The sequence below is a fragment of the Chironomus tepperi genome, unplaced genomic scaffold, assembly GCF_022539635.2.
Source record: "Chironomus tepperi strain 1889 unplaced genomic scaffold, CSIRO-AGI_Ctep_v1 contig_217, whole genome shotgun sequence".
Classification (NCBI taxonomy): domain Eukaryota; kingdom Metazoa; phylum Arthropoda; class Insecta; order Diptera; family Chironomidae; genus Chironomus; species Chironomus tepperi.
Window position 1 is genome coordinate 1,983,711 of NW_027226339.1, and position 16,623 is coordinate 2,000,333.

A 16,623-nucleotide genomic window follows, 5' to 3' on the forward strand; every position below is an offset into this window, starting at 1 on the left:
AAATCTCAAATTTTTCATCAAATATTTAAATTTAAAAAAAAATGTCGAAAGTGAAATTCTTTTTAAATCACTTCATATGAAAATTCAAAAGTGATGATCTCATAACTCTGATGATTCATCGCTTATCGATGACATTTAAATCATGTAATCAGTTCTATATTGCTTTGTATTTTGAAAAAAGAAATGTAAAAATTCTTGTAAAAAGAAAACAAAAAAAAACCAAAAGAAATTTTAAAAATTTCTCCATCCGATGACCGAATAAGAATTTCTCAATTATTCCATCCAATTCCATTAAATTCCATAATAATATTTCATACCCCATAAAAAGTGAGACCCTCCTTGAAAAGTTCAGCGAAAATAAAATAAAAAATTGTGATAATGTGTGCAATAACTCGAGTTGACTATATAAATAACATGAAGTCATATCTAATGGGAATTGAGTTTTATTATTTATTATACCTTACAGTACAATACTGTATCAGTGTGACTAATTTTTCTTAAAAAAGAAAGAAAAAAAATCGACAAACCTAGAAAAAAGAAAATTTTCTGAGGCATGCGAGCATTTCCACTTTTTTTCTTATTTTTCTTTTATGATTCTGCAAATTCATGGAACCTGAATGAATAAATTGGATGAATGAAAGTGTCTCTCGCGTAAACGTGCACATAAATAGACAATGTGACTTTCCTATGACTCCCAAAAATCATTTAAGTCTACTTTTTTTTTTGGATGTCATTAAATAGTTTCTTTGACTGTGAATTTATGCTGATCTCTTACTGAGAATTCATGAGGGTACCGTTAAAAAAATAAATACATTTTTTGCCAGTTCTTGATTACATTTTGGCACGCAATTTTCTCACATAAAAATATTTCGATTCCATTTGGTGCCTTATTTCGTAATCTAATATTTTTTCGATCGTGTGCCAGAAACAAAAGGCAAATGCTCCCGAATGTTTTAACTTAATTCATTATCCTGGCATAAATTCCTTACCTTTCCCTATCAGAAATAATAATAATGAATACAATGCAATGAGAATACAATAGGGGAGAATTGAGGATAGATTCACGATATTATGACTGTTTATTCGTAACACATACTAAAAAATATTGATAAATAAATCAGAGTGAGTCAAAAGGTAAATCTGATAAGTATTTGGTGTGATGATGACTGTAGTTGGAAGTCAAAATAGCTTGAAATAATCTTCAAAATCAGAAAAAACTCAATTTTTAAGGATATAATTTCAAAGTTTACAAGCTTTACTTACAACTTTTACGTACTTAAATCAAAACACATAAAAGCTTTACGTACAACTCTTACGTACGTAATTTCAAATGCACAAAAGCTTTACGTACAACTTATACGTACGTATTTTCAAATACGCAAAAGCTTTACGTACAAATTTTACGTACGTATTATCAAACATACAAAAACTTTACGTACAACTTTTACGTACAACCTTTCAAATACGTGAAAGCTTTACGTAAAACTTTTACGTAAGTAATTTCAAACGCACAAAAGTTTTACACACAACTTTTACGTAAGTAATTTCAAATACGTAGAAAATTTACGTACAATTTTCACATACGTAATTTTAAAAAATTTTCAAAAATTTGCAAAATTCTCAATTAAAATTCAGAATAAAAAGCGAAAATCAACATTCTGTTAGCGCACTGCAGCTAAATTTCGCCATATACAAATGAAGAAAAAACAATAATAATCACATCGAGGAAACATAACATGACGAACATCCACAATTCAATTTAAATTTCATAAAAAAGTGTCAATTTTGACTATCGTCAAACATATTTTGACGATTTTTGTGCAAAAATATATTAAAAATATGAATTGTATCGATTTAACAGATGTTTGGTACTGAATTGTTGGTTATGTGGCGCCTAAACAAGGAAGGTCATGGAAGACAATGAGAATATGGAGCGGTCGACAATTAATTGTTTCCATAAAGTAGTTTCACTATCAAAATATATAAATTAAAGACATCAATGCCATTTAGGGTCATCCATAAGACGTGCGAGCTTCTTTTTCCATCCATAATGCCATTTACGAAAAAGACTTCGTTCTATAAAATTTATTTCTCATCTTTTTTAAAGCAATTATTGAGTATTAAAAAAGGAAATATTTCGTCCATATGATATTAATGTCTGTATGTCTCATTTAACAATATAAATCTGCGACAAATGTCAACTTAAATTAATTTTTAATTCCCAATGATTAATTAGCCTTGATCAGAAGAATTTAATTAGAGCAAAAGTATTAATCCATTTGGTTCTGCAATATTGTATTTCGATTAACTAAACTTCGTTTATGCAAACGTATATTTCTTGTTTTAGTCATAGTAAGCATTTTATGGGCTAATAAAGTGTTTGAAATATTGAAGTGTAAAATTCTAAGTAAATTAAATTGCATAATTCACACGAATTGATGTTCAGCATTTTAGTTAGTGTTTTCGAAAGTAAATTGACATTGATGTTGAGTTTTCAAAGTATTTTATTGTTTGAAAAACAATAAAAAAAGAAACAATTGAAAATTAGACGTTAAATTTTCGAAAATTCAAATTTTTTCCCGCAATTTTTCATGGTTACAAAATGTTTTAAAAATTAAAGACGCGAATTTAAGAAAATTGAGTTATTTAGTGGAAGTTGCTGTTATTAAAGGACATTAACAAGCTAAATTGGTTTTGATTGAGTCATATAAGTAATTGAAACAGTTGATAGATGTGAAATCTGGTGGAATCAAGTAAAAAATCATATTATAAAATTTAATCTCTGTAAAATGCATGATCTAAGCAATCATCAAAACAAAATGCAATCATTCAAATATCTCAAATCATAATAAGGATGTCAGTTACATCAATAATTAAAAGTTATGCATCGCAATCAATTGAAAAATGTGAACAAATCATAGCAAAAACACAATGTATGTATTGAATACAGTTTTAAGTTTGTAGTCCGAAATAGGGATTCCAAAAACGGGAATATTCCCGGGAATTCCCGGGAACGGGAACGGGGATTCCCGTTCCCGATTCCCGAAATCTGACGGGAATATTCCCGAATTCCCGTTTCATATAAAAAACATTTTAACCAAACTTTTTTTGACATAAAATTTTCAATTTTTAGAATTTTTTTCTGAAAAAATGTCTTTTAATTAATAATTTAATACTAATGTGTTTATATACATTATTCATTTTATATTTATTCAAGTTTTATCAATTTTTCTCAAAAAAATTTCAAAAATTTGGAGTAAAAATTACCGGGAATATTCCCGTTCCCGAAGGCCATTCCCGTTCCCGAAGGCCATTCCCGTTCCCGTTCCCGATTCCCGAAATTTCACGGGAACGGGAATTCTGGAAACCCTAGTCCGAAAGACAAAAATGAAGAAAAATCCGCAAATGAACTTTAACTTCATCGTTTGTGTCGAGTAAGTAAGAATTATGTAAAATTCGAGTAGTAATTCCAAAAAAAACAAATTATCAGATAAAGTTCATCGAACTCTGAGGATTTGTATATTCTTAAACTTAAGTTCGTTGGAATGACAGATCAATTGTGATCCATGACATCAGATGTCACCTGAAACAGGTTCTATTGCTGGCTACCGCTTGCCAATTTTCAATAACAAATGAATTTCTGTTTCTATCTACAACTTCCTATCATGTGTTTTTTGATCATCTTTGTGATATTGCCTCTACTAAGAGCATCTATAAAATCACATCTAAAATGCCCATTTCAAAGCCAAAAAGTCCCAAATCTAGAAAATTCTAAAATCCAAAATTCCTAATCAATAATAACACATGAGAAATTTATTAAATCAAATCACCAATGAAGCTTCAGAGAATGCTAAATGACTCAACATTCTTAAAAAGAAAATACTCTATTGCCAATAAAGCGATCTTGAATAGCCTATAAAACTTAATTTAATGGAATTCTCCAATCAGTAAACGATTCTTAAAAAGAAACTTTTAATTATTCCATATTTGAAAATGTTGCATAATTAATAAAGATTCGCAAATTGCTCAAGTATGTGCTTAAAACAAAAGGAGTAAGTCAATATTTGCAATGAACTCTCTCGTTAAATAAATGAGTGCTCCATTAAAAATAGCAAATTATGAGAGTTTCGTCTTAAAAATACAAACAACATTCAATTTTATGTAAATTTTGTGAGCAACGAGTCATTTCAAATTATTAAGTCACTCGCGCCTGACTCATTTTAGTACATTTCATTTAAAATATTCATAAATCATTTATGTTTCTTAGTCAAATTAGCTTTTTTTTATTTCTTTTTTGACTCTTACTTGCTATACATTTTTTGAATGTCAATGTCATTCGTCTTGACTGAGGTTATTGATTTTATAAGTTTCTTGTTAGCGTTGAGCTATTTGAAGCTATGCCTGACCATACTACTTAATAAAAATGACGAAATGACCACAAAAAAAAAATCGAAAGTTAGACAAGCAAGTTTGCCAATAATAAAAAAAATTATATATAAGAGACTATACATTTAATTGACTACTAATTGCTTATTATGAGAATCAAGCTCTCCAGAAACAAAATGATCAGCTGCATTCATATATACAAATTAAGTAAATAATAATATTGTTGAATCGTAAACAACAAAGCCAGAATAACTATTAAATGCAATGCATTTCGAGATGGGTAGCAAATGAAAAGAGAAACAAATCAGTAGAGCTTGGAAAGAGCATTAACGATGCGTGAAATTGCTGCCCATCGCCAATCAACCGACTGACTGTTGAGGTTGCTTATTTTAACAAACAAAAAGTGAAGATTGAGATGTAATTTGAATGAAGGTAAATAAATCTAGTAAGAAACTCACTGGATGTGGCTGCATAAATGCACGTGCAGAGATGCCTGATATTGAGTCATAGAATGCTTCTTAGAATAACTTGAAGATTTCACGAAATTTAACGGGTTTTTGAGATTTAAATGAAAGTCTGAAATTTTCAAATTTTAACGAAATTTAACGGTTTTTTGAGATTTAAACAGAAATCAGAGTTATTTCAAATTTTGACGAAATTTAACGGTTTTTGAGATTCAAAGAAAGTCTAGATTTTCCAAATCTTAACGAAAGTTAACGGCCGAAACCATATCATATTAATAATTGTACCTCATTATAACATTTGATTTAAAACCGACGAGGTTAATATCAAGCTAGACTCACTTTTGTTCCGACTTATATCATTAATTAAATAAAGGAATATATATTATTATTATTAACGGCCGTTTTAAATATTTGTAGAATTTAACGGATTTTTAAAATTCAAACAGATTCAATCAGTAGCAAATTGTAAGCTCATCCTCAATTTTCATTGGAAAGTGCTAATAAACCATCCATAACCATTAAACATCAATTCTTACACCAATGTAACATCTTGACAAAAGGAAATTGAGAGCATCTCATTACGGTAAATTGGGCTAACTTAAAATTACACTTCAATAAGGCTTTTCGGTTCATAATTTTTTATTGATTATATCCACAACCATTTCGATCTCGTCCAATAAACACAAATTATCATAGCCTCAAAATAAAAAAAAAAATAGCAAATAAGATAATAGGGCAACTAGTCGTGGGCTCATTAATTAAGTGAGGAAAAATAATTGTGTAGGTTGATTACTGCTGAAAAGTTCTGTTTCATCGCTTATTTATGCATTAATTAAACTCTTAATATAGAAAAACAAAGTTATAATGCTGATGAAGGTATAACAAGAAATTTCTGCGGCGATACTCAATCTATTGAAAGTATAATGCAAGAAAGATGGGTCAACAAACCCATTACTGGATTCAATTCATTTAGAATGGTCAATACCGCAATAAACAACAAAAATTCACTCAACCCATAAACCTACAGAATAAATTTGGGAGTTATTGAAGCAGGAATTTAATTTTTCATTACCATAACAGCCAAAATTAACCAACTGGCAAGTAGCTACGTGCTCTTTATCTATTAATAATCATAGATCTCTATTGTTGAAGGTCAATCTTCATCTCTATTGCAATTATTCACAAGAAAAATATAAAGCTACTGAACTACTTTGCTTACTTCCATTCAAATTATTTTTTTGTGAATAGAAAAGAATATAAAAGCCTACTTAAGGCCACAAGCTCGAAGGGGGAAATTTGCAAACTGAAATTTTTCATTCAATATTTTCATGGCAAAAAAGTATTTTTGTGAATTTATTTCATGACCTTTCATGCCAAAAAAAATTTCCTCAACAATTATCATTAGGAAATTGACATTTTTAGGTCTGATTTGTGATATATTCATTCGAGCGAATACCAACATAATTGTACACGTGCACCGTTGAGGGAATGACAAATTAGAATTGGAATGTATAGTACAATATATATAATAGAAATGTGTCTTTGGCTGCATGTTCTGTAAAAAATAAATTGTTACATTGGGGGGACATTTACATATGATGTCAATTTAGGATCGTAGTTTCATCCCCTTTGCCCCTTCAATGCCAATTTAGGGGCAACAACCATCATTATATGTTGCACAGTTCATTCCTAGAGTGCTGATTCAGATTGCCCTGTCAACATCTAACCTATGACTACAGAATCAATGACGAAATCAGGTCTCTTGGCGCCCCGGGGTAACACTCAGTTTCTCCACCCTTGGTCCTCTCTTGAACAGCAATAAGAATATTAGATTTTGTAACATTATCTGAGCATCCATAAGCAACTCCAATTCAAAGACGAGATATAATTCTAACAATCGACATCCATCAATAGACGTCATTTGTCAATGACCCCAAAAGAGTTTCTAGTTCTTTGTAACCATGCAGCTCTATCAATACATTTCAATCTACTCTTTTACACCCAAAAAAAGAATGAATTTGTTGCTATAAAAATCAATATCTTCCGTCTATCATGGAAATTGGATGTCGATATTCATCATGACTTTTTAGAAAGAGCCTTCATGTGTAACTACATTGTGTAGTTGACTTCTTTTCTCCTTCTTCTACCACTTATGGCTGTAAAAGAGTATATATATATACAAAAATAATAATTTTTTTACATCCAAAGACGGTCAGTCCGCACTTAAAAGATTTATGATAAAGCGCCGGAAATATTCATGTATGCATATTAAAGAAAAATACTGTGCAATTTATTATTCGATATTTCATTTTTTTTTTGCTTTATCACACAAACCAGAAACCTTAAACTTGAAAATTTTACTCTGTTTTGTTGAGGAATTGATTGGATTTGGTCTTCATTTTGTCCAAAGTTCAATTTTTTTTGAATAACGGTCATTTTGAATTTGAATTTTAATTCAGAAAAATTTAGGGGTGTTCAACTTTGATGTTGGAAAAATCGATAATATACGTCATTTTTAGACGACCCCAAATCCTTTTAGTCTATAAAATTTTTAATATCAGCAAGTTGGCAATGAAATATTTTCATAAAATGCACATAAACTTCCAACATTAGAAAATGCATGCTCCTTCACCAAGAAATTAAGTGAAGTTAGTCTGTAAGCAATTATTCTGCCTAATAAAAATTTATACCCTCAATTTTTTTGGCATAAATTCAACTCTAAAATTTCTTCAAGGCTTAACATAAATCTTCATGAAGGCAATTATAAGAATTTTTAGTGGAATAAACCATAGAATGCGTCGTATTTCAATTTTTTGTTATTTAATTCATACATAATGCATTTGGTTATGTTTTTGGATTATGATTAATGGATGGATCGCATGATACAAAGAAGCATTGGATATGTTTTTTATTTGCAGTGTGATCATTAATTTTTGTTATGTTTTGAACGTTTTAAATGTCTTTCTTTTCACTGCAGTTCCTTAAATTTAAGTATGATTCAGTTCAGACAGAGAAGTATGCTTTGAAATTAGAATTGGAAAAAAATTGTCCACTTGAAATATTTGATCTCAAATTTTCGCTTGATTTTGAGGATTTTAATGAGTTTTATGCTTTTAAACTGTTAAATGGATGTGAGCATAGATATTGCAACTTCATTTGATTAACAAACTTCTCTAAATAGTTCAAAATATGCAAATTTAAATTCTTTTGATCATTAAAACTTTGTTTGTAAACAAACAAAAAAGTGCGGGAAAATCAAAAAAATTATTTTAAATATTTCGCATCAACGTCGATCAAAGTATCCACGAAACAATATTCCATGAGGATATTTGCATATTTTTGAATGCCACCTTCTGGATCTCTTAAACTATTCACAATTCAACCACAATAAAGCTTATACTCCTCTAATAAATATTCCAATTATTATGCTAATCTTAACATTTGCATTAGAAGTGGATTTTTTTTGTTGCCACAAGAATGTACAGAAACTATCAATTTGATCACCTTTCCTAGTCTGCTGAACATTATTCTTTATTATTTGATGCTGTAGGCAATAACAATGCATTAATGACGCTACACAGCATCTATTTCGTTTTCTTATGCTACATCCAGTATTTATATGTTTATATGCAGTTATAGTTATAGATACTTTGTTGTTGTGGCTGTATATTGACTTTATCAAAGTGGGGCATTAGTCACAGCATGATTGCGCGCGGGAATTGCTTGCATTTTACGCTTCTATCGTGCACTATGCGATTGTATGATATACGTATGTGAGAATGAGTATTATGGGTTATTTGCAGGCATGCACAATGTATCCACATAAGAAATAGACATTAGAGTATCGATTTTCAAAAAAAGTACAGTACATAAAGAGAAGTTTTACTTGACGTGCGAGCACTATTAGTCACAATTTCTGTTTTTTCCCCAACAAATGCTATAATTTATGTATGGCATGCAATATGTACTCGAATTTATTATTGCACTTTTTTTTCGGACTTATGTGCTGTAACCGTTAAATGGCATTTCACATGAAGTGAATTAATTGATTTTTTTCAACAAAAATACTCAACTTGCTTCATATATGCGAGTATGCATAGCTTACTTGAAATTGTTGATCAATTTGATTGCAGCTGTTGTATAAGACAGCAATACTCAATGTTCTTGTGCTAAAATTAAATTTATGTGGACCAACAAATAATTTTACGTTATCGACGATGGTAAAATGTAAAGGAACAAGAAAAAATAATTAAGAAATATTTCAGACATAAATTTCTCCCTCGACACTCATTGCTCATTGCAGCAAATGATGCAGTGCCTGGTTCGTATTCAAAATATTGACATGAAATTTTTATGAGAAAAAAAGCAATCACTAATTTACTTCCAATATTAGAAGGGTCAGAAATGGCTTGAGAATCTTTGTTTTTGTATTGTAGGGGTGAATTAATAGACATGAAATGAAAAAAGGAAGTAGAAAATTTAAGTGAGAACAAAAAGATTATTTCCATCTGCTGGTCCATGACCACTTAATAAGTTCCCTTGCTTTTATGACCTTTCAACGTGAATGGAATTTAGAATTTATTGATTTATTGTGCATTTAATTAGAATTTTATTTTGGGAATTGTTTACCTAAATTCAGCATGCTATTTATAACAATTAAACAAACTTTTCAAATTTAGGCTGTATTTATTACTTTTGATCTACTATTTATGGTTAAATTAAACAAATTTAGATGAATTCAGCAGAATATTTAACATTTTTCCTGAAATCAGTATTTTATTCAGCATTTCTAATGAATTGAGCATTCTACTGAATTTTAATCAAAATTTTACTGAATTTAGCATGTTATTCAGCATTTCTACTGAATTCAGCGTGTTATTCAGCATTTATTTTGCTGAATAAAGCACGCTATTTTGTGTTTTTAATGAATTCAGAATGTAAATCAGTTTTTTTGCTAAATTCTTTAGCTAAATATTAGCCATAATATAGAGAATTTAACATATTCAACATATTATTCAGCAGTTAATTGGTAACTGAGCTTTAGCATCATTCAGTACATAAATCTTTTAGTATGCTCAACATTGATTCAGCTGTTTGAATATAATCAGCTCCTAGAAACAATTCGTCCATTTGGTTTTGATGAATTAAGTAAACTTCTACATAGAATTGTAGAATGTTCTTATTCAGCTTAAATTCCACAACTTCAGCTAACCAACAAATTTTTGGTTGAATTCAGCAATCTTTGATAAAATCTGTACAGCATTCAGTAAAATTAACAAATTACTGAATAATTTGCTGAATTAAGCAAAGAGCTTACAAATGTTGATGAATTCAGCTAAATTATTTAGAAAATAGGGCGAAATAAAGCTAGATTTTCACTAAATCTTTATTGAGAAGAGTTTGACAAATAGCTCACAACATCTAGTAACTCTTTAGCAATTTAAGCACCAATCCAGCTGACTCACAAAAAATTCCGCATATTTAAATCCACAAAAAATCCCAGCAAATATTGCAATAAACTACATTAAATAACCCAAGCAATCACTATGAATTATGTTGAGGTCTACCTTCTCTGACACTTATAAGAGTTTAACGCAACCTATAAAAAAAAATTAATGACATTGATAACTCGATGTTGATTTGTCGTATTCCACAAAAATCTCTTCAGATCCTCTTACATAAAACGATTTCCAACGAATTATGTCCCCATAAAAAACAAAAAAAGGTTTCAAGACATGTAAAAAATTCAATCACGCACCAGACATTTATGTGTTTAAAAAATGTATTGTATATACAGTGTCTTATCCGCTCATATCTTTCAATCCAGTGCACATGAAAAGCTCAAAAAACAGAATTTATTGCATTTTAAATGAGAGAAAAAAAAAAAATTACATAAACAGCATAGGGAGAACCAAAAACAATTTTCATTAATGCCTTAACATGGAAATGAAGCTATTAAAGAAAACAAACAAACCGTAAAATTTAAATGCATTTGGCTATTGGATGGACATCGACGAAAAATCGATAAAATGTTTATTGATGATGTGAAGGAAACCACATTTTTCTAAAGATTCATTTGTGGATTGATGCTAATTGAAATGGAATTGAACGGTAATAGAAGATGAGTTAGGGGAGGTCTTCGGAATGATGATGAGTTTTTTTTTGGGAATTGTTGAGATGAGGATGCGTGATTGTTGTTATTTTTGAGGGGTTGTATGGTCAATATTGATGAGGAATCTTGAGTTTTTGAGATCTTTTTTGAACAAGGACAAGATATGGAGGCAGGGATGTATTTGGGGTTGATCTGTAGGGTATTCTCTTTAGTAAACAAAAGATCCGGAAGGCACACGACGTAGAAATGTCTGATAATCCGCCCCAAATTATCTTGACTCTGAACGGATCTGTTGTTATCGAATCTGACTTGAAGTCAGAGTCATACTGCTCTATATCTGTACATGGACAAGATAGGAAGGCAGGGTTGTATTTTAAGTTCATCTTTAGGGTAAATCTTTGGGCAAACCTAAGATCTGGAAGGTATATCACTTAGTAATGACCGATAAACCGCCTCAAACTAACCTGATTCTGAACTGATGCCAGATTTTATAGAATCTGATCAAAGGCTATAGTAATGCTGCCCTGGGTCCAGTTTTTCGAGCAATTTCACGCCGAAGGTATCTCGTGACACTTCACTGCATAAATCTACACACCAAAAAGCCAGTAGACTATCCTCAATCTAACCTCAATGCTGAATTATCAAAGCCTATATCAGATATCACAAGAAACCTAATCCAATCCCAATTAATATCATATCACGCAGTGTCTTTAACGACTTCTCATAAATAACCATGAAATTTCTATATCCCCTATCAACAAAGTCTTCCGCATTCTTCCCTTTTTCTCTTCCTTATCAATAAATTTGGCATGAAAAGAGCAACATTCGTAAGATTTATGAAGCAATTCTCAATTGTTGTAAATATGTCTGTGGCTGACGGATGAGCACAATGTTGATAAATAATATCAACAAGCTTCCATGATAAGCCTTTTAATCTCATGTTGTTGTATTGTAGACAGTTTTTTGTGCATTACGTATTTTTCATCCTAATGGAATTGCTTATCATGCGTAAATAATATGCTCAGCATGTGTGGTTGCACTGCTGACAAGTATATGCATTGATTTTTTTGTTCATTTATCTGTTTTGAGGAGAAAAAAAAGTTTTTTAAAGTTTTAAAGAAATTTGATAGCATGAAATTATTGTGTGTGTGCTGAAATGCTGTTTTTCATTCCATTACTCACTTTCATCTTCCAAATATATGATTAATATTTCTAATGAATTGAACGTTAATGCTTGGGTTAATGCTGTTTAAGAGGAAGATGAGGCGCATTAAATCGTAATTCGTGTAATAACGGTTTTTTGAAATTTGAATTTTAACGGTTATCAAAAGTTTAAATTGTAACGGTTCTAAAAATTTTGAATTTGACAAGTTCAAAAAATTCGAATTTTTAAAATTTTTGAAACTAAAATTTTTTTCACTTTTCAAAAGTTGAGTATTAAAGGTCGTTGGAAACTAATTTAACAAGTTTTAAAAATTTAAAAATTAACGGTTTTTTTGAATTAATATATTAAATTTCAAAATTTTCTCTCATATTTAATTTATAACGGCCCATAAACAGCTTTATAAAAAAATTCAAATTTAATTATTTTGAAAAATTGAACTTTAACTTTTATGAAATTTAAATTTTTAACGACTTTTCAAAATTCAAATCTTAATCATAGTAAGTCAAGCAAGACTTAATGTCCAAAATCAACTCAACTTCTTCACTTAGCATTTTTTACAAGCGTTAAATGCAATATCTATAATACCTTATGATTGATGCGTGTTTGCGCATCTCATTCGTGGAGATGTACAATATATATTAGAGTGCTGATGTGATGCATTTCATACTCATTGATTTGTGAAAAAGAAAGAAACACAAAACAAAACAAAAAGATGAAACAAATCGGAAGCGTTGAAGATCCATATGAAAAGATCGCTTCAAGACATTCAATAAGATTTCAATATTTATTTTATGATTTTACGCTTATATGTTGAGGCATCTGCTGTCAACAAGTTGCACCCACCATCCATAAAAGATTTTTCCAACAGATAAGATGAAAAAGTGAATTTTATGCCTTAATTAGTAACACAAATGAAAGTTTTTTTTTATGGAAATCTGTATTCTTATCATAATCAATGCACCTCAGGCTTAATTATGGATCATAAAGTTCAAACTGATGGATTTTTATAGACTGAATATCAATAAACTTAAAATTTATTGAACAGACTTGACACGAGACCTCACCACGAGCTCTTTTGCGCGGTGCAATAAAAAAAACATATTTTAAGGCATAACTTTCTTGTTTATTTACTTTGTATCAGCATGTGCAGCATAAGAAATGAAATTTTAGATTTTATTCTCACTGATTAGGTTCATTGAACGGCTCCGAATGCGTTCTGATGAACTTTATTGAATTTCCAAGAATGTTTCCTGATTCTGCACGAAACTTTAAACCTGATACGCCTTTTGTGGTTGTTCGGTTATTACGTAACGCACTTGGGGAGTTGTGGGGCAACCTGTGTGCTGCCAAATTTTGAAGAATGTCATAAACCGTATGCTGTGTGTGGTTTCAGTCGGGGATTAACACCAAGGCTGCTTACTACTGCTCTTAGGGGGACGGAGTTACACCTCAAACAATCAACTACTACTGATGGAGGTGTTGTTCAGTTAAAGTCGATACTTAGAGTTACGTAATAACCGAACAACCCCTTTGTGTACCAAAAATATGTAAATAAATTTTTAAGAAATCATCTCAATGGTTCCTGGTTTGTGAAAAATTAAAATAAATAAAAAATATTTAATTATGTTCACATTCAGAGAAATATGCTCTCGGAAATGTATGTACGTGTAATACAATCGAGATTTACGACTTGACCTCGACAGCTGCTTTTTTTTGTGCTCACAATAAAGGTCATTGAAATGCGTGAATTTTGGTGTCGCTATGTTCTGCAGAATTATTGGTGTGAAGAGGATTTTGAGGGAATTTTGTAAAACATGAAGGTTTTAACGGCTTTGGTGAATTTGAATTTTCTTCAATTCAGCTGAATTTGCTGAACTCAGCAACATTTGTTTTGATAATAAATATCTCAATTCTCAGTTAATGTTCGCGCTTAAAAGTGCTATTTCTGTAATGATATATCTTTAAGAAGTATTATGTGATAAGTACATGGTTTGCGACGTGAGTTATTTAACACAAGGAGATAATTATCTTGTCTTTACATGCTATTAAGAAAAATTTGCATAATGGTAATCAATGACTTTTGCAACAATTGAAGTAAACTCTGAGAAACTCTTTATTATGTTTTCTTAGAAAACAACACATGGGAACAAAAGGCTTGAATGTCTGCTTCAAATGATTCCGTCACTCATTCCTTAACATATGTTATTTAAAACTCAAAAATATTCAATTCTTAAATTCTTTTCTTCTTTTTTGTCTCTTGCAGAATTTTAACAAGACGAACTCTTTTCATAAAGCATAAGTAGAAGGAATCGAAAGATCGAGGAACGAAAGATTGAGTAAGCAACTAATTTTTCATTCAACGGAGGCTGAAAACAAGGAACAAAAAGAAAAATCATTCAAATGCTGATAGAACAGCATCAAACGAATAAATTATGATTATTCAATCTTTCAACGACTTCAAGAATTTCCATTGAAATTCGAAGAAAAGCATAAAAACCAGTTAAACAATAAAGAACGATAGAAAGCGAAATTCTCGAGATATAAAAATCAAGCAAAAAAGAACTTTTGCAATACATTACTAAGTAGTTACGACAAACAAATAAATAAAAAAAATCCCGTAAATAATGGCAGGAACAGTTTTACTCGAAGCGCGCCCTTATCGGCCATTCAAATCAAGCGAGGAATATTTGTATGCAATGCGAGAGGATTTAGCAGAATGGCTTAATACCCTATATCCTGAGCTCATGATAAATGTTGACAATTTTATGGATCGATTAGATACTGGAGTCGCATTATGCAAAGTGAGTATTAAAATCCCTTTAAATATTTGATTGACGTGTTGATGAGCGAACTGACACTATGCAGTATATTCCAAAAAATATTTCTGTCAGTCTTGAAATACAGTATGAACTCGATCTGCACAAGTTTTTTATGGCATTCAAGTGGTGGACACATGACATTCAAGTGACTGTCACATAACATCCAAATGACTGTTACATGGTATGCAAATGACTGTCATATGGTATCCAAGTGACTGTCACATGGCATCCCTGTGGCGAATACAAAGCATTAAAATGACTGTTACATGGCATTCAAGTGACTGTTGTATTGCATCCAAGCGACTGTCACATGGCATTCAAATGACTAACATGGCACCCAAGTGACTGTTGCATGGCATTAAAGTGACTGTGTCATAGCATCCAAGCGACAGTAACATAGGATCTAAGTGACTGCCACATGCCATCCAAGTAACTGTCACATGGTTGCCACACGACAACCACTTGAATGTCATGAATAATTTGAGCGAATCGGGAAAATTTCTTAGAACTTTTTTCGTTCCCATCAAAAAAACGAAAAAAAGAATGAAAAATTTATGTTGTTATTTTACAAATAAATCTTCTGTCTGCATTTTGTTACTACAATATCCTAACTTAATCTTCTACATAAAACATATAAACACGAAGATGCATTTCAAGTAATGCCATAAAACGCAAAACATCATAAAACATCATCATGCGAGATGCGATAAAAGGCAAAAAAAAACAAAAACAAAGAAATCTAAATCAAGTTTGCCTTCTTCTTATGTTTCTTCAATGCATAAATACATAATATCCACGATGCACATGTCGGGAGATCAGGCAATTATCATTTGGAATGAGTAAAAAGTAAAAAAGAGAGATGAGAAATTAATTTTATTTAAATAAATGAGCTTCTAATTTTTTCCCCGTTTTTTTTATGTGATGGATATCCATTTTTCTCGAAAATGATTGCAATAAAATTAAATCAAATGCATTCCGTGCAACAGAAAGATTTTAATTAGCGCTGAAAATTACTACCGTTGTGAGAGGAGTTATGGATGCTACATCAATCGGCTCGACTCTATCCGCTTTTATGCATCTTATTAGTGCTTTACAAATGATTCCAGACAATTTTTCTTTCCTTCCACATCATCGTGAAATATTTTAAACACCGTTCATATATAGTTAGTCATACAGATATATGAGTTCGATGTTTTTAATAAATGAGCAGCTCAATATTAATTCTCTTTCTCGTTTATTTCAACTTCAAATGGATATTTTACAATATTTAACTTTTGCTTGCAACATAAAGCAAATTTAGATTTTCTTTTTTGCTTCCGTTTAATGTTACTGACTGAATATTCAATAATATTTATTTTTTTTTCTTCGATATTTATTTGATTTTCCTCTTTTTGCTTGTTGGCTTGTTGACGACTTTAGAGCATATTGATATTTTTATAGTTCCTTTTTGGCATTACTTTTGGGTTTCAATTTTGATTGGATTTGTGTTTACTTTGATGTTTACATTTTGAATTTGAATTGTTGAATGTTTGCTGAATTCAGCTGAGTCTAAAGTAAACAAATCTAAATTGTTATCAAAATTTTACTGAACACTGCTGAATTGAAAGTCTACAAATCTCCTGAACTAAATTTTTAGCTAAATTAGGCTGAATTCAGCTTGACTATATTTGCTGAACT

General features: G+C 30.6%; 1 protein-coding gene across 1 annotated transcript in view; it reads left to right on the top strand.

The window, feature by feature from the left end:
• Positions 1-16,623, top strand: part of pigs (pickled eggs) — an 85,647-nt gene that overhangs the window by 1,519 nt on the left and 67,505 nt on the right. Inside the window, exon 2 of the mRNA XM_070639916.1 lies at positions 14,391-14,928. Within this exon, the coding sequence (XP_070496017.1) occupies positions 14,752-14,928 (177 nt within the window). The 5' untranslated portion in view covers positions 14,391-14,751. The remainder of the gene's footprint in view (positions 1-14,390; positions 14,929-16,623) is intronic.